An 18,561-nucleotide genomic window follows, 5' to 3' on the forward strand; every position below is an offset into this window, starting at 1 on the left:
CTCACTGAGGGACAGGGGCTCGGAGAGACTCCCCCTCACTGAGGGACAGGGATACAGTGCCCCCTCTCTGAGGGACAGGGACACAGGGCCCCACCCAGGTTGTATTGAATAGACTCACCATAAACCTGGAGAGAAATCTCTCCTGTATAATCTTGTCCTGCTGTTACACTAACTGTGTAAGTCCCTCCATCAGTGATCCTCAGGTTGTTTATCTGGAGGGTGAGATTCTGGTGCAGTGTAATTCTTCCTTCAAACTCAGTGTGTGGAAATATCTTTAAATTATTCTGACTGATATCAAATCGAGCAATGGATGTCGAGCGAGGTTTTACATTGAACTTCCATGTGATTTCTGCATCCTTTGGGATCGGGTCTATTTCCACAAGTAACCAGGCTGAGTGTCCCACGGTCCCGTTCACACGGAAATATGGAGTTTTAATATTCACTTCCCTCTGACCTTCAAATGGAAAAGATATATATGTGTTAGTATTCCCTGTCTCCCTCCTTATATCTCTCAGTTTTCTCTCTGAGGGTCTCCCAATGATACATTGGGGTAGGTACCGGAGGGAGTGGTGTAGGAGTGGGCAGAGAGCTGAGTGTAGGCACATCCAGATGGGAGGCTGGGTTACCCCAATACAATGGCCTTTGATCCCTGGGATTGCTGTGCTATCAGAGTGATGTGAAATTTTCAAATTTTCTCTGTTCTGTATCACTGTAAATCTTGCTCTCTCTTACTCTCTGATACTCTTGTTCAGAATTCTGATCAGGAATCTGCAGGGTTACTCTCCTGCTCTCCCACCCTGTAATATTCTCGTTCTGCCCATCTCATGGAGTGCAGGGAGAGTAACACTTGGCTCTTGTGACTATAGAGTGCCATCTGGCCAAACATATTCCCCAGGACACTGATGCCACCTGTCAATGCCAACTACTCATTCCCTGTGCCCTGGCAAGGCTGGAATATCTCTCCAGGGCAATGACCTACACAGGCTGAGAAAACAGCTCCTAAACAGGCCATTTCTCCATCAGGCAGCAGTTATAATCACTTCACCTCATTGAAACCAGGGCTCAAAAGTAAAAGTCAGTACTTACGTTGAAAGGTAAGACGTTGTGGCAGAGCTCCTGTTTAGTGTGGTGTAGTGGTGGCATTTCTACCTGGAAGTCACACCAGGATATACTCTGTACAGTGCTGAGGGAGCGCCGCAAGGTCGGAGGGTCAGTACTGTGGAAGCACTGCATTTTTCGAGGGTTTGTTTTGAGGGAGTGCTGCATTGTTTGAGAGTCCACAGTGATGTATTACTGCTTGTTCAGAAGGGCAGTATTGAGGAAATGTAGAATTATTGGAGGGGCTGCAGTGAGGGGGAGTGAACTGTCTGCAGTACAAGACCATATGAATTAAGAAGATTAGCCTGCTCGGCCCCTCGAGCCTGTTCCACAATCAGTGGGATCATGGCTGATCTGACATTCCGCATGTCCATTTTGCTGCCATTTCACTGTAACCTTTGATTCCCCGATCCATCAAGAATCTATCTATCCCAGCTTTCAATATACACAAGAACTCTGCCTCCGCAGGTCTGTGTGGCAAGGAGTTCCAAAGGCTCACAACCCTCTTAGAGGAGAAATTCCTCCTCATCTCAGTCTTAAATTGGTGCCCCTTTATTCTGAGACTATGCCCTCTGATCCCAGACTCTCTCATGAGGGGAACCATCATCTCAGTTTTGACCCTGTCAAGTCCCTTTAATAATTCTGTATGTTTCAATGATATCACCTCTCATTCTTCTAAACTCCAGTGAGTAATGTCCCAACCTGTTTAACCTTTGCTCATAAGACAGTCCCTCCCATACCAGTGATCATCCTGGTGAACCTTCTCTAAACTGCCTCCAATGAAATGATATATTTCATTAAATAAGGGGACAAAAACTGCTCACATTTCTCCAGATGTGGCCTCACCAGCACCTTGTACAGGTGCACTGAGATTTCCACGTACTTATACTCTAACCCCCTTGAAATAAAGGTCAACATTCCATTAGCCCTTCCTGATTACCTGCTGCCCCTGTGTGTCAGCTTTCTGTACTTCATGCACAAGTGTCCCCAAGTCCCTTTCTGTTGCTGCTTCCTGTCATTTTTTCTTCATTCAAATAATAGTTCTTTTCTTTTCCCTTCCAAATTGAACAACCTCAAATTATGCTCCACATGCCAACTTTCTGCCCACTTATTTAATCTGTCATTACCTCTGTAAAACTTTTCTTTATCCCTCGTGCAACTTGCCTTGCCAACTACTTTTGAGTTATCTCCAAATTTAGCGACAATACATTCACTTCCTTCCTCCAAGTCATTATTATTGAGGGAAGACTGCACTGATGAAGCAGAATCCAAATGGGTGGAGATAGCACATAACAAGGGGAAGACACTGGCGGTTGTATTCTACAGACCCCTCACAGCAGCTGTTGTGTAGGATAGAGAATAAATCAGGAGATAATGAGGGTATGTGTCAGAGCTGTATATTAATCATGGGTGACTTTAATCTTCATTTAGATTTGGAAAATCAAACTGGCAAACGTAGCCTTGAGGAAGAATATATCAAGCGTATTCAGAACAGTTTCCTGGAACTATATACAGGATCCAGACAGGGAACAAGGTGTAGAGCTGGATGAACACAGCAGGTCAAGCAGCATCATAGGAGCAGGAAGGCTGACCCTTCTGACAGGGAACAACCTATTTTTGATCTAGTAAATTTTAATCTGGCAGGTTTACTAAATGATCTTAGAATAAGAGGTTTCCTAGGGAAGAGTGACCATAACATAGTCGAATTTAGCATTCCGTTTGAGGGCCAAAAGCTTGGGTCAGAAACAACCATGTCCAAACGTAAATCAGGATAATTACATAGAGATGAGGGCTGAATTTGTTAGAGTGGACCAGGAAAAGAGTATAACAGAAAAGGCGGCTGAAGAACAATGACATATGTTTATGAAAATAGCTCATGACTTGCAACAAAGATATATCTCAGTGAGGAAGGCGGCTTCTGGAAATGGTATATACCGAACCATGGTTAAACAAGGAAGTTCAGGATTGTATCAAATTGAAACAGTGAGACATACAATGTGGCAAAGATTAATGGTAAACCAGGAGGATTGGGAAAGTTTTGAAAGCTTACGAAAGATGGAGCAAAATAAAAAGAGTGAAAACAAACCAAGGACAAATACAAAATTGAACAGCAAGAGCTTATTTAAATACATAAAATGGAAAAGAGAGGTCAAAGTTAACATAGGCCTCTTGGAGAATGAGGATGGGGGAATAATAATAGGAAATGGCACAGGAGTTGACAAAATACTTAGTATTAGTCTGCATGGTAGGGAACATTATTTAAGATTTTTGGAATGCAATTAATCAAGGAGCTAAGAGATAGTAGGAACTGCAGATGCTGGAGAATCTGCGATAACAAGGTGTAGAGATGAACACAGCAGGCCAAGCAGCATCAGAGGAGCCTGACGTTTTGAGCCTCGACCCTTCCTCAGAAATCATTTCTGAAGAAGGGTCTAGGCCCGAAACATTAGCTTTCCTGCTCCTCTGATGTTGCTTGGCCTGTTGTGTTCATCTAGCTCTACACCTTGTTATCTCTTAATCAAGGAGCTAAAGTGGGTTGGGAAAAAAATATAAGAACTGTCACAAATGAAACTGATAGGACTAATCGCATCCTAGGATTTTAAAGAAAGTAGCTACAGTCTTGGGCTGTACAACAGGGGAGACGTAGGACACAGGTGTATAATTCTTTGAAGTTTGTGTCACATACAGACAGGGTGGTTAAAAAGGCGTTTGGCACGCTTGCCTTCATTGCTCAGACCTTTGAGTATAGGAGTTGGGACATTATATTGAGGTTGTACAGGACGTTGGTGAGGCCTCTTCTGGAGTACTGTGTCCAGTTCTGGTCCCCCTGTTATAGGAAGGATATTATTAAGCTGGAGAGGGTTTGGAAGAGTTATTCCAGGATGTTGCTGGGATTGGAGGGTTTGAATTATCAGGAGAAGCTGGATAGGCTGGGATTTTTTTCACTGGAGTGTAGGAGGTTGAGGGGGTGACCTTATAGAGGTTTGTAAAATCATGAGGTGTACAGATAAGGTGAATGGTAGTTGTGTTTTACCTAGGATGGGAAATTTCAAGACTAGGGGGCATAATTTTAAGGTGAAAGGAGAAAGATTTAAATAAAACATGAGGGGAAATGTTTTTACACAGAGAGTGTTTCGTGTGTGAAATGAACTTCTGGAGGAAGTGTTGGATGTGGGTACAGTTACAATGTTTAAAAGACATTTAGATAAGTACATGAGTAGGAAACGTTTGGAGGGATATGGGCTGAGCATGGGCAGGTGGGACTAGTTTAGTTTCGAAAAATGGTCAGCATGGACTGGTTGGACCGAAGGGTCTGTCTCCATGCTGTATGACTCTATGGCTGTAACTCTAAGTAGTGGACGTGCAGGTCGTAAACTTTCAGGAATCTTTAGATTCAGGAAAAGTCCCTGAGGATTAGCAAACTGCCAATATAACACCTTTATTCAAAAAGACAGGTTGATAAAAACAGGCAACTGTTGGGCCAGAGATAGTAGGAACTGCAGATGCTGGAGAATCCGAGACAACAAGGTGCAGGGCTGGATGAACACAGCAGGCCAAGCAGCATCATAGGAGCAGAGAGGCTGACGTTTCGGGCCTAGACCCTCCACCGCAGTTAGTTCAAGATCTATCATTGGGAAAATGCTAGAGTCTATTATAAAGGATGAAATGACAGAGCAGTTACAAATATATAACAAAATCAAACAGAGTCAGCAGGGCTTCGTGAAAGGGATATTGTGCCTGACAAACTCATTCCAATTTTTTGAGGGGGTAACAGGCAGGATAGATAAAAGGGAATCTTTAGATGGATCTTTCATAGATTTATTTGGGTTTACAAAAGGTACCCACATTAGGCTACTTAATATGGTGAGATCATGTGGTGCTGAGGGTAGTAGATTCACATGGATAGAGGATTGGCTGACAAATAGAATACAGAGGGTTGGGACAAATGAGGCTATTTCAGGATGGCAACCTGCAACCAGCGGAATTCCACAGGAATCTGTGCTGGGGCCTATATACATCAATAACATTTATGATGGAAGTGAATATATATTAGCCAAGTTTGTGGATGACACAAAAATAGTTGGGAAGGCCACTTTTGGAATACTGCATTCAATTCCGTTCTCCCTGCTAAAGGAAGGATGTTGTGAAACTTGAAAGGGTTCAGAAAAGATGTACAAGGATATTGCCAGGGTTGGAGGGTTTGAGCTACAGGGAGAGGCTGAATAGGCTGGGGCTATTTTCACTGGAGTGTCAGAAGCTGAGGGGTGACCTTATAGACGTTTATAAAATCATGAGGGGCATGAACAGGGTGAATAGTCTTGGCCTTATTCCTGAGGTGGGCGAGTCCAAAACTAGAGGGGCATAGGTTTAAGGTGGGAGGGGAAAGATTTAAAAGGGACCTAAGGGACAACTTTTTCATACAGAGGGCGGTGTGTGTATGGAATGAGCTGCCAGAGGAAGTGGTGGAGGCTGGTACAATTACAACATTTAAAAGGCATCTGGATGGGTACATGAATAGGAAGGGTTTAGAGGGATATGGGCCAAATGCTGGCAAATGGGACTAGATTAATGGAGAATATCTGGTCAGCATGGACGAGTTGGACTGAAGGGTCTGTTTCTGTGTCGTACAGCTCTGTAATGTTATGAATCTAAGTGGTGAGAATGACCCAGGTGGATATTAACAATGTAAGTGAGTGGGAAAAACTTGGCAAATGGAATGTAATGTAGAAAAATGAGAGGTGACGCATGTTGGCAGAAAACGTACAGGAGCTAAATATTACTTAAATGGGGAAGACTATAGAAATGTGCATCACAGAAGGGTTTGGGGGATTTTGTGCATGAATCACAAGAAGCTAGCATCCACGTTCAACAGGTCATAGGGAGGGCAAATCAACTGTTGGCCTTTGTTTGAAAGGAATAGAGGATAAAAACAGGGAGTTCTTGCTAAAATTATACAAAGATTATTAGACTGCAGTCGGAATACTGTAAACAGCCTTGGGGTCCTTATCCAAGGATATACTGGCGTTGGAGACAGTCCAGAGAAGGTTCACTGGGCTGATTCCACTTCTAGAGGGATTTTCTTATGAGGAGAGGTTAAATTGGTTGGGCCTGTACTTACTGGAGTTTGGAAGATTGAAAGGAGACCTTATTGAAACACACAATCTCTTAGGGGGATTGACAGGCGTGAATGAGGAGAGGTTGTTTCTCCTTGTGGGGGAGTCAGGGATAAGGAGACATCATCCCAGAATAAGGGGTCGTCCATTTTACAACAGAGATGAGGAATTTCTTCTCTCGGAGGGTAGTGAATCTGTGGAATTCTTTACCACAGAGGGCTGTTGAGGCTGGGACATCAAGGCTGACAGAGACAGATTTTTAATCAGCAAGGGAATTAAGGGTTATTGGGGAAAAGGCAGGAAAGTGGACTTTAAGATTATTTGGGCGGCACGTTGGCTCAGTGGTTAGCACTGCTGCCTCGTAGGACCAGGGACCCAGGTTTGATTTCCCCCTCTGGGTGACTGTCTGTGTGGAGTTTGCACATTCTCCCTGTGTCTGCGTGGGTTTGCTCCAGTTTCCTCCCAAAGTCCAAAGCAGGTTAGGGTGGATTGGCCATGGGAAATGTAGGGTTACAGGAATAGTGGGGGTCAGAGTGGGCTCAAATGGCCTGCTTCCATGCTGTAGGGATTCTATGATTATCAGATCAGTAGGGCAGGCTCAAAAGGACAAATATCTTACTTCTGCTCCTACATCTCACGACCTTGTGAAGGAAGTGTTGCGTTTTAAAAGAGATTTTAAACTAAGGTCCTGTTTGCCCCCTCAGGTGGATGGATAAGATGCAGCATCCACTTTTTGTATGAAGAGCTTGGTGAGTGAGCCCTGCTGTAGTGTGTCTGTTATTTATCTACCACCCACCATCACTGAAACTGCTGGTTTGGTCTCTAGTGCCTTGCTGGGAGGAGGAGCCTGCTGTGTGCAGAGTCACTGACTCACCTCCCACAACAATGGCTCAAATTCAAACAGCAGACCCTAACCTGTTCTTCCTCCCACCTATCCCCTCCTTCCACCTCAAGCCGCACCTCCATCTCCTACCGACTAACCTCATCCCGCCCCCTTGACCTGTCCGTCCTCCCTGGACTGACCTATCCCCTTCCTAACTCCCCACCTACACTCACCTTTACCGGCTCCATCCCCGCCTCTTCGACCTGTTTGTTTCCTCTCCACCTATCCTCTCCTCTATCCATCTTCTATCTGCCTCCCCCTCTCTCCCTATTTATTTCAGAACCCCCTTCCCCTCCCCCTTTTCTGATGAAGGGTCTAGGCCCGAAACGTCAGCCTCTCTGCTCCTATGATGCTGCTTGACCTGCTGTGTTCATCCAGCCCTGCACTTGTTGTCTCGGATACATGGCTGTAAGCGCTTTGGGATGTTCTGGAATTGTGACTCTGTTTACAGGATTTAATAGGGCAGGTGCGGATAGTATAGCTTCTCCTTGGCTGCAAAATATAGAACCTTAAGGATCATAATAATCTTAGAATAGGGGCTTGGCCATTTGGGATTGAGACAAGGAAAAAGTTCTTCACTTGACAGTGTTGGGAATCTTCAAAGTTCTCCTATTCAGAGAGTTACTGATGCTTAGAGATGGGGTTGTGATAGCCCAGTGGTATTATAGAATCATAGAAGTCCTGTGGTGTGGAAGCAGGCCATTTGGCTTGTCAAGTCCATGCCAATCCTCCAAAGAGCATCCCACCCAGATCCGCACGCTACCCTACATTTCCCATGGCCAATCCACCTAGTCTGTACATCCCTGGGCACTACGGGGCAATTTCCCATGGCCAAACCATCTAACCTGCACATCTTTGGACTGTGGGAGGAAACCTGCGCAGACACAGGGAGAATGTGCAAACAGACAGTCGCCTGAGGCTGGAATTGAACCCGGGTTCCTGGCACTGTGAGGCAGCAGTGCTAACCACTGAGCCACCGTGCTGCCCTATTACTAGACTATTAATCCAGAAAATTAACGAATGCTTTGGGGACTCCGGTTCAAATCCCACAGCAGATGGAGGACTTTGAATTCAATTTTAAAAAAAAAATCAGGAATTAAGAATCTGTCCAACCATTGTTGGTTGTCAGAAAAACCAATCTAGCTCACCACATCCTTTAGGGAAAGAAATCTGCTACCCTTACCTGGTCTAGCCTACATGCGACTCCAGAATACAGCAATGTTTTTGGCTCTCAGCTGCCCTCTGAACTGGCCTATCAAGCCACTCAGTTGTATCAATAGCTACAAAGTCTCAAGAAAGAAATATGTGGTCTGCAGCAGTTCAAGAAGGCAGCTCACTATCATCAGTGCGAAAATATCTACTCGGACGCCACCTGGACTGGAAGGTTTGAGCTATATGGAGTGATTGGATAGGGTGGGACTTTTTTCCCTGCAGTGTAGGAGATTGAGACGTGACCTTATAGAGGTTTATAAAATCATGACATAGATAGCCAACGGCTTTTCCCCATGTTAGGGGAGTCTAAAACTAGAGGGCACAGGTTTAAGGTGAGAGGGGAGAGATACAAATGGGTCCAGAAGGGCAACCTTTTCCACAGGGGGTGATGAGGGTTTGCATCGGGCTGCCAGAGGTAGTCGTGGAGGTCAGTACAATTTTGTTATTTAAGAAGCATTTAGGTAGTACATGGATGGGATAGGTGTGGAGGGATATGGACCAAACGCAGGAAAATGGGACTAGATTCATTGCGAAAACTGGGCACATGGACAAGTTGAGCCGAAGGGGCCCGTTTCCGTGCTGTCAACCTCTCTGACTCTATGACCTTCTCAAGGGCAAGTAGGGACAAGTAGTAACAAAATTCTGGCCAGGCAGTGATATCTATGTCCCACGAGTGAATAAACAAAAATCGGAAAACATTCAAATGTCACGGCTGTGTAATTATAGTACAATATATTTTGTAAAGAAGGCAAATGTGTCTTTTCGAAATAGATGTAGAATTTTACAAGATCCCTCCCAGAAGAAACATGACTGGTGTTGATTCATCACTTCCAAAAACAAAACATCCTGATACATCATCACACAATGAGGCCATAAAGAGGAATTTCTAGAAATCAGCCAGACCTTGGACAACACAATTACTCATCGAGTCACAGAAATTTACAACGTACAAATAGACCCTTTGGTCCAACTCATCCATGCCATCTAGATATCCTAAATAATCCATTTGCCAGCATTTGGCCCATATTCCTCTCATTCCTTTTAAAAGTGTACGAATTCAAAGCTTCTGAGAGACCACGGGACCAGGAGAACACCACAGGGAACTCCAACATAACTGGTGTTGCTTTGTGGAATAAAAACTCATTTTTGAAATTAACAGAGTCACTAAGATAAGATGCGAGTTACTGTTTTGAGTAAAATTTCCTCAAAGAACTGCAAATGAAACGAAGATAGGTAGGAAAGTCGAAGAGGACATCAGAAAATTGCAACATAAACAGAAACTGCTGGAGAAACTCAGCAGGTCTGTCAGCATCTGTGGAGAGAAAGCAGAGTTAACGTATCAAGTCCAGTGACCCTTCTTCAGAACCCTTCTGAGGAAGGGTCACTGGACTCGAAACACTAACTCTGTTTTCTCCCCACAGATGCTGCCAGACCTGCTGAGTTTCTCCAGCAATTTCTGTTTCTGTTTCAGACCATCAGCATATCCACAGTTCTTTGTTTTATCATAAGGAAATTGCAGATAGGTCGAGTGAGTCGGCAAAAATATGACAGAGTATAAAGTGGGAAAATATGCAGTTCCTCACGTTGGAAGAATGAAATTAAAAAATCACCAAATTTACATTGACCGGAAAAGTTATGATGCTCAGCGAGGCCTGTGACAGGAAATATGTGGGTTTAACTCAATTTCCAGGCAGTGAGTGCTCTCCGAGGGAAGTGTAAATGGAGAATGAAATCAAATTTCTGAGGAATCAGGTGTTCCAGTGCAAGAATGACAAATCGTCAGTTGTGGGTACAGCAAGGTGGGAAAGGAATGCTATCTTTTATAGCAGAGGAATTGAACATAAAGGTAAGGGCACTACGCTGCTTTTATAAGGGCTTTGGTGGGACCACTTCATGAATACTTATGCAGTTTTAGTCTCCATATTTGAGGAAGGTTGTAAATGCATTGGAGGCAGTGCTGATGAGGTTACGGAAGTTATTCACTGGAACGTGTGAGCTGAACTCCGAGGAAAAAAGGATGCAGTTTAAAACAATGAAGGCTAAATTAATTGAAGTGTGTAAAATCCCTGTTATCTCAGATGAAGAACAGTCACTGCCCTGAAGCAAAAATGAAAGAAAAAGAGAATTGGAACAAAAACTTGCAAAGAAAATGGAAACAAAATGGTGGAGGAGAGGGGGCGTTGGGTGAGAGATAATGGTTCCATTTCAATCTAAGATTGATGGTTCAGTAAAGGATGTGGGAAGATGAGGACACCTAGAGTTATATTACATATCGGCCATGATCTTGTGCAATGTTGGAACGGGCTGGAGCACTGGTGGGTTACTTCCACTTTTGGTTTTGAAAAAGGAAATGTACATCATCCGTCTCTTGCTGCCTCACCCCAAGACACCATGAAGCCAGTTGCAGGCGGATAGACCCTGGGGGCTGGTTAGGGTTGTTACTGATATCATCCCCACAGCCACGCAAATACCACTCTCAGCCCTCCAGACCATCAGACTGGAAAGTCCCCAGACATTTAGGTGAACCCAGGGTTGACCAGAAAAGCTATGAAGCTCAGCGAGGCCTGTGACAGGAAATACGTGGGTTTAACTCAATTTCCAGGCAGTGAGCGCCCTCCGAGGGAAGTGTAAATGGTGTCAAGCTGAAATGAACACAGAGAGAGTGAGGTGTGGGGATGGGAAAAGGAGATAGAGAGAGAGAGCTTGCAAGGATAAAGTGGGGAGGGAGAGGCGGATAGAAGCAGGGAGACAGGGAAGAAGAAAGGGGAAGAGAGGAATGCAGCGAGTGGGTGGGGAGAGGTTCAACGACGGAAAGAGGTGCAACTTCACTGTAATGAGGGGGTCGGATAGACAGAGAGAGAGAGACACAGAAGCAGAAAATGAACAACAGACTCCACGGAAGAAAAGGAAAGAAAGGCAGAGACGTAAAAAGTTGACACGCAGAGCCAGCTTTGAAGGAAATGATAAAAGAGAAGAAGATGGAGAGAGAGAGAAAGAGGGGAAGAAAGAGAGAGAGGAGGAATGGACAAGGGCTGACAAAATAGATGTTAGCGACAAAGTGAGGTGTGCGAAAGGTCAGGTGCTATTACTGCTTCTTCGCTCCGAGGGTGAGCAGGAGCTGGGAAGACACTGGTGACAGGAAGTCCGAGAGTAACGCCACACAACAGGTTCTTACCAGCACATAGAAGAACTAGCAGGAGAAAAACCAGGGCACCCAGATTGTAAGCTGCCATTACCCTCCAAATGTGTTCCGTCGCTGGGCCAGAATGCTGCGCACAGTGTTAAAGGAAGTTCAAATTCTCAGCTGTGGTTGCGACTTTGGAACCGTTCAAAGTCAGGGGGTGTGACTGTCAAAGTTGTGACTGCATCCTGAGGTCGACAATGGGGAGGCGACGGCCTAGTGATATTGTCACTGGACTATTAATCTAGGAAACCCAGGTAATGTTCTGGGGACCAGGGTTCAAATCCAACCATGGCAGATGGTGGAATTAGAATTCGATAACTTAAAAAAAAAGTCTGCAAATAAGAATCTACTGATCACCGTGAAATCATTGCTGATTGTCAGGAAAAACTCACGTGGTTCACTAATGTCCTTCAGGGAAGGAAATCTGCCACCCTCACCTGGTCTGGCCTACATGTGACTCCAGACCCACAGCAATGCGGTTGACTCTCAGCTGCCCTCTGAAATGGTCTAGCAAGCCACTCAGGTTGTACCAATTGCTACAAATTCTCAAAGAAATTAAACTGGATGGATCACCTGGCATCGACTTAGGCACCGGAAAAGACAATGGCAGAAACAGCCCTGTCGACCCTGCAAAGTAACATCAAGGGGTTAGTGCCAAAATTGGGAGAGCTGACATACCCTACAGACAACGTTCCCAGATACTACCATCACCATCCCTGGATATGTCCTGTGTCACCGGCAGGACAGACCCCGCAGAGGTGGGGGCACAATGGGATATAGTCGGGAGGATATTGCTCTGGGAGTCCTCAACATTGACTCCGGATCTCATGGCTTCAGGTTGAACATGGGCAAGGAAGCCTCCTGCTGATTACCACGTACCGTCCTTCCTCAGCTGATGAATCAGTACTCCTCAATGTTAAACAACATTTAGAGGAAGCACTGAGGATGGCAAGGGCACAAAACGTACTCTGGGTGGGGGATTTCAATGTCCAACACCAAGAGTGGCTCAACAGCTGATCGAGCTGGCCAGGTCCCAAAGGACATAGCTGCTAGACTGGGTCTGTGGAGGTGGTGAGGGAACCAACAAGAGGGGAAAAACGTATCTGCCCTCATCCTTACCAATCTGCCAGCTGCAGGAGCATCTGTCCAGGACAGTGTCGGTAAGAGTGACCATCGCACAGGGCTTGTGGAGACAAAGTCCCACCTTCACATCGAGAATAACCTCCACCATGTTGTGTGGCACTATCACCGTGCTAAATGGGACAGACGTCGCACAGATCTAGCAACATAGACTGTGCATCCTGGAGGCGCTGTGTCCCATCAACAGCAGCAGGATTGTACTCCAGCACAATCTGTAACCTCATGGCCCGGCATATCCCCCACTCAACCATTACCTTCAAGCCAGGGGATCAACCCTGGTTCAATGGAGAGTGCAGGAGGGCATGCCAGGGGCAGCACCAGGCATACCTGAAGATGAGGTATCAACCTGGTGAAGCCACCAAACAGGACTATTTACACGCCAAACAGCAAAAGCAGCAAGTGATAGACACAGCTAAGGGATCCCACAACCAAAAGATCAGATCTAAGCTCTGCAGTCCTGCCACATCCAGTCGTGAATGGTGGTGGATAATTAAACAACTCACTGGAGGAGGAGGCTCCACAAATATCCCCATCTTCAATGATGGAAGAGCCCAGCACATCAGTGCAAAAGATAAGGCTGAAGCATTCGCAGCAATCTTCAGCCAGAAGTGCCAAGTGGATGATCCATCTCGGCCTCCTCCAGTGGTCCCCAGCATCACAGATACCAGTCTTCAGCCAATTCGATTCACTCCACGTGATATAACAAAATGGTTGGAGACACTGGATACTGCAAAGGCTACAGGCCCTAACAACATTCCGGCAATAGTACTGAAGACTTGTGCTCCAGAACTTGCCGCTCCCCTAGCCAAGCTGTTCCAGTACAGTTACAACACTGGGATCTACCCAACAATGTGGAAAATTACCCAAGTATGTCCTGTACACAAAAAGCAGGACAAATCCACCCGGCCAATTATCGCCCCATCAGTCTCCTCTCAATCATCAGTAAAGTGATGGAAGGTGTCAGTAACAGTGCTATCACACAGCACCTGCTCAGCAATAACCTGCTCAGTGACGCCCAGTTTAGGTTCTGCCAGGGCCACTCAGCTCCTGACCTCATTACAGCCTTGATTCAAACATGGACAAAAAAAGCTGAATTCCAGAGGCGAGGTGAGAGTGACAGCCCTTGATAACAAGGCTGCATTTGACCGAGTGTGGCATCGAGGAGCCCGAGCAAAATTGGAATGAATGGGTATCGGGGCAAATGCTCCGGTGGTTGGAGTCAAACCTGACACATGGGAAGATGGTTGTGGTTATTGGAGGTCAGTCATCTCAGCTCCAGGACATCTCTACCAGAGTTCTAGGCCCAACCATCTTTAGCTGCTTCATCAATGATCTTCCCTCCATCATACGGTCAGAAATAGGGATGTTCACTGATGATTGCACAATGTTCAGCACCATTCGTGACTCCTCAGATACTGAAGCAGTTGTGTCCAAATGCAACAAGATCTGGACAATAACCTGGCTTGGGCTGACAAGTGACAAGTGACATTCACGCCACACATATGCCAGGTGATGACCATCACCAATAAGAGACAATCTAATCACCGCCCCTTAACATTCAATGGTGTTACCATCACTGAATCCCCCACTATCGACATCCTGAGGGTTACCATTGACCAGAAACTCAACTGGACCCACCACATAAACACAGTGGTTACAAGAGCAGGTGAGAGACTAGGAATACTGCGGTGAGTAACTCCCCTCCTGACTCCCCAAATCCTGTCCCACCATCTACAAGGCACAAGTCAGGAGGGTGATGGAATACTCCCCACTTGCCCCTGGATGGGGGCAGCTCCAACAACACTCAAGAAGCTCGACACCATCCAGGACAAAGCAGCCCCCCGCTCGATTGGCACCACATCCACAACCATCCCACTCCCTCCCTCCACCGACGCTCAGTCGCAGCAGTGTGTACCATCTACAAGGTGCTCTGCAGAAATTCACCAAAGATCCTCAGGCAGCACCTTCCAAACCCACGGCCACTTCCATCTAGAAGGACAAGGGGCAGCAGATACATGGGACCCCCACCCCCTGCAAGTTCCCCTCCGAGCCACTCCCCATCCTGACTTGGAAATATATCGCCATTCCTTCAGTGTTGCTGGGTCAGAATCCTGGAATTATCTCACTAAGGGTCAACCCACAGCACATGTAGGAGTTCAAGAAAGCAGCTCACCCCCACCTTCTCAAGCGGGGGCAACTAGGGATGGGCAATAAATGCTGGCCAGCCAGTGATGCCCACATCCCACAAATGAATAGAAAAAAAAGAGAGAGAAAGGGAGAAAAACAGACATAGACAGAGAGGGATGCAGAGGAAGACAAACAGAGATGCCAGCATCAAGAGGAACTGTGAGAAGGTCAGGAACAGAGAGAGACTGAGAAAGAAAATGAGAGAAAACACAGGAAATAAGGGCAACAATAGGCCATTCAGCCCCTCAAGCCTGCTCTGCCATTTAATATAATCATGGCTGATATCATGTCAGCCTCAACTCCATTTTCCTCTCCTTATCCCTTCAACCTATTAAAAATGTCTATTTCCTCCTTAAATTTACTCAATGTTCCAGCATCTACTGCACTCTAGGGGAATGAATTCCACAGATTCACGACCCATTGAGAGAAATAATTCCTCCTCATCCCTGATTTAAACCTGCTACTCCTTATGCTAAAACTAAGACCTCTCATTCTACATTGTCCCAAGTGAGGAAACATCTTTCCTCCGTTTATTCTATCAATCCGCTTTGGCATCAGCTCATCCTCAATGAGATCTCCTCTCATTCTTCTAAACTCCAGAAAGTATAGGCCTAAAGTGCTCAATCTGTCTTCATCAGACAAATTCCTGGAACCAATCTAGTTAACCTCCTCTGAACTGCTTCCAAAATAACTATATCCCCCTCAAGTAAAAGGACTAAAATTGTATGCAACAGTTCAGGTACAGTCTCACGAATGCCTTGTACAACTGCAGCAATACTTCCCTACTTTTATACTCTACGCGGTTAGCAATAAATTCCAAAATTCCATTTGCTTTCCTTACTACCTGCTGTACCTGCAGACTAGTTTACTGTGATGCATGCACAAGGACACCCAGATTCCTCTGCACCGAAGCACTCACAAGTTTCTCTCCATTTAGATCACAAGTTGTCTTTCTATTCCTTTGACCAAAATGGATATCTTGACACTTATCTACGTTAGATTTCATCTGCACAAATTTGTTCCATTCACTGAACCCATCCATTTCCATTTGCAAATTTCTTATTTCTTCATTGCAACAACTGTAGTACACCACTACTTATTAATGCAGACAGCGACACTCAAGTCATAAAGCAAACAGTTCCACTAATGTTAGAAACTCAAAGACTATAACGCAATATCCCCACTTCCTCCTACTTGTTATTTTCTGCCACGTCCACTTATCTTTATGGGCTGACTTTGATGAAAAATGCCAGCACCTAAACACAGCAAGTATTAAGGTTTTGGAGTAGATCTGTAGCTCGGGTTGTGGGTGTTGAGGTTGGTTGGCTTTCCGAGCTGTTTTGTTGTTCGGCGAGCCAACCAACCTCAACAGCAAGTATTAACTGTCAAAAGGGCTAGCAAATTGTAGCATGGAAGAGATAATTGGTCATTGGCCTAACAAAAACAAGGACTACTGCCAGCTTCTTACATCTTGCTGCATTTCACAATTTTACTAGTCAGTCTCGTAATTCACAGCAAAAGTATCCTTTTAATGAAATGGTCATTGTTAACACTACAAATCAAATTCTTGCACAGAAAGACCACAGGGCTATGGAGTTTCATTCCTTCAGGTTATAAATTGAAAATTTCTAACATAGCTATCATTAAATTTAACTTTCTTAAATTATTTTTACTTGATTTTCCAATCTTCAGTTTGGCAATCCAATCTTTCTTCCCACTTCCCAGCTGTTTCATTCTGTATCTAATTTAACATCAAATTCCCTCAATCCAATTGCCCTTCTCCTGAGCATTTCTCTCCATTTCTAAATCCAGTAAGCGGATCAGTTAAGGAAATAAACTATTTGCTCTTGTTGTTTAAGGTCTTGAAAACTCCACTGCCCCCACCTTGCTGTTGTCAGTTCACAATTCCAGAAACATCATCAACAAAAAAAATTACATCCTAATTCTGTAGGAACTCGTCAATTTTACAGAGTATACAATGAGATGCCCTACTCCAGCAAAATTTAATTGTAGTTTTTATTTAAATGCTCTTAGAAATTTTCTTTTTGAGTCATAGAGATGTACAGCACGGAAACAGACCCTTCGGTCCAACTTGTCTATGCCAACCAAATATTCTCAAGTAATCTAGTCCCATTTGCCAGCATTTGGCCCATATTCATCTAAACCTTTCCTATTCATGTACCCATCCAGACGCCTTTTAAATGTTGTCATTGTACCAGCCTCCACTACTTCCTCTGGCAGCTCGTTCCATACACACACCAGCCTGTGTGAAAATGTTGCTTCCTCAGATCCCTTTTAAATCTTTCCCCTCTCATCTTAAACCAATACCCTCTAGTTTTGGACTCCCCCACCCTAGGGAAAAGACATTGACTATTCACTCTGTCCATGTCCCTCATGATTTTATAAACCTCTATATGGTGACCCCTCAGCCTCATACACTCCAGGGGAAATAACCCCATCCTATTCACCCGCTCCCTATAGCTTAAACCCTCCAATCCTGGCAACATCCTTGTAAATCTTTTCTGAACCCTTTCAAGTTTCACAACATCCTTCCTATAGCAGGGAGACCAGAATTGCACGCAATAATCCAAAAGTGGCCCTAACCAATGTCCTGTACAGCTGCAGCATGCCCTCCCAACTCCTATACTCATTGCACTGACCAATAAAGGCACCAAACACCTTCTTTGCTATTCTATCTACCTGCGACTCCATTTTAAAGGAACTATGAACCTGCACTCCAAGTTCTCTTTGTTCAGCAACACTTCCCAGGACTTTACCATTAAGTGTATAAGTCCTGCCCTGATTTGCCTTTCCAAAATGCAGTACCTCCCATTTATCTAAATTAAACTGCATCTGCCACTCCTCGGCCCATTTGCCCATCTGATCAAAGTCCTGTTTACACTGAGGTAACCTCCTTCGCTGTCCACTACACTTCCAATTTTGGTGTCATCTGCAAACTTACTAACCATACCTCCTATGTTCACATCCAAATCATTTATATAAATGACAAAAAGCAGTGGACCCAGCACTGATCCTTCCAGCACACCACTGGTCCAGGCCTCCAGTCTGAAAAGCAACCCTCCCCACCACCCTCTGTCTTCAGCTTTTGAACTAATTTTGTATCTATATGGCTAGTCCTCCCTGTTTTCCATGTGATCTAATGTTGTTAACCAGTCTACCATGCAAAACTTTGTCAAACTCTTTACTGAAGTCCATATAGACAATGTCCACCCCTCTGCCTTCAGTAATCCTCTTCAAAAAACTCAATCAAGTTAGTGAGACACGATTTCCCACACACAAATCCATGTTGACTATCCCTAATCAGTCCTTGCCTTTCCAAATACATGTAAATCCTGTCCCTCAGGATTCCCTCCAACTTGCCAACTACCGACGTCAGGCTCAAAAACAGAAGTTGCTGGTAAAGCTCAGCAGGTTTGGCAGCATCTGTGAAGAAAAAATCTGAGTTAACATTTCGGGTCTGGTGACCCTTCCTCGGAACACTGACGTCAGGCTCACTGATCTATAGTTCCCTAGATTTTCCTTACCACCTTTCTTAAATAATGGCCCCACATTAGCCACCCTCCAGCCTTCCGGCACCTCACCTGTGGTTATCGATGATACAAATATCTCGGCAAGGGGCCCAGGCAATCACCTTTCTAGCTTTCCACAAAGTTCTAGGGTACACCTGATCCGGTCCTGAGGATTTATACACCTTTATGCATTTTAAGACATTCATGCAGACA

At 45.0% G+C, this 18,561-nt stretch overlaps 1 protein-coding gene across 1 annotated transcript in view; it reads right to left on the reverse strand.

Moving 5' to 3' along the window:
• Nucleotides 1-11,633, reverse strand: part of LOC109922626 (SLAM family member 8-like) — a 21,454-nt gene extending 9,821 nt beyond the window's left edge. Inside the window, exons 1-2 of the mRNA XM_048620828.1 lie at nt 11,483-11,633; nt 119-454 (exon numbers count right to left, since the gene is read on the reverse strand). Coding sequence (XP_048476785.1) covers nt 119-454; nt 11,483-11,540 — 394 coding nt within the window. The 5' untranslated portion in view covers nt 11,541-11,633. The remainder of the gene's footprint in view (nt 1-118; nt 455-11,482) is intronic.
• Between the last annotated feature and the right edge of the window lie 6,928 nt (nt 11,634-18,561).

The sequence above is a fragment of the Rhincodon typus genome, chromosome 48, assembly GCF_021869965.1.
Source record: "Rhincodon typus isolate 14 chromosome 48, sRhiTyp1.1, whole genome shotgun sequence".
Taxonomy (NCBI): domain Eukaryota; kingdom Metazoa; phylum Chordata; class Chondrichthyes; order Orectolobiformes; family Rhincodontidae; genus Rhincodon; species Rhincodon typus.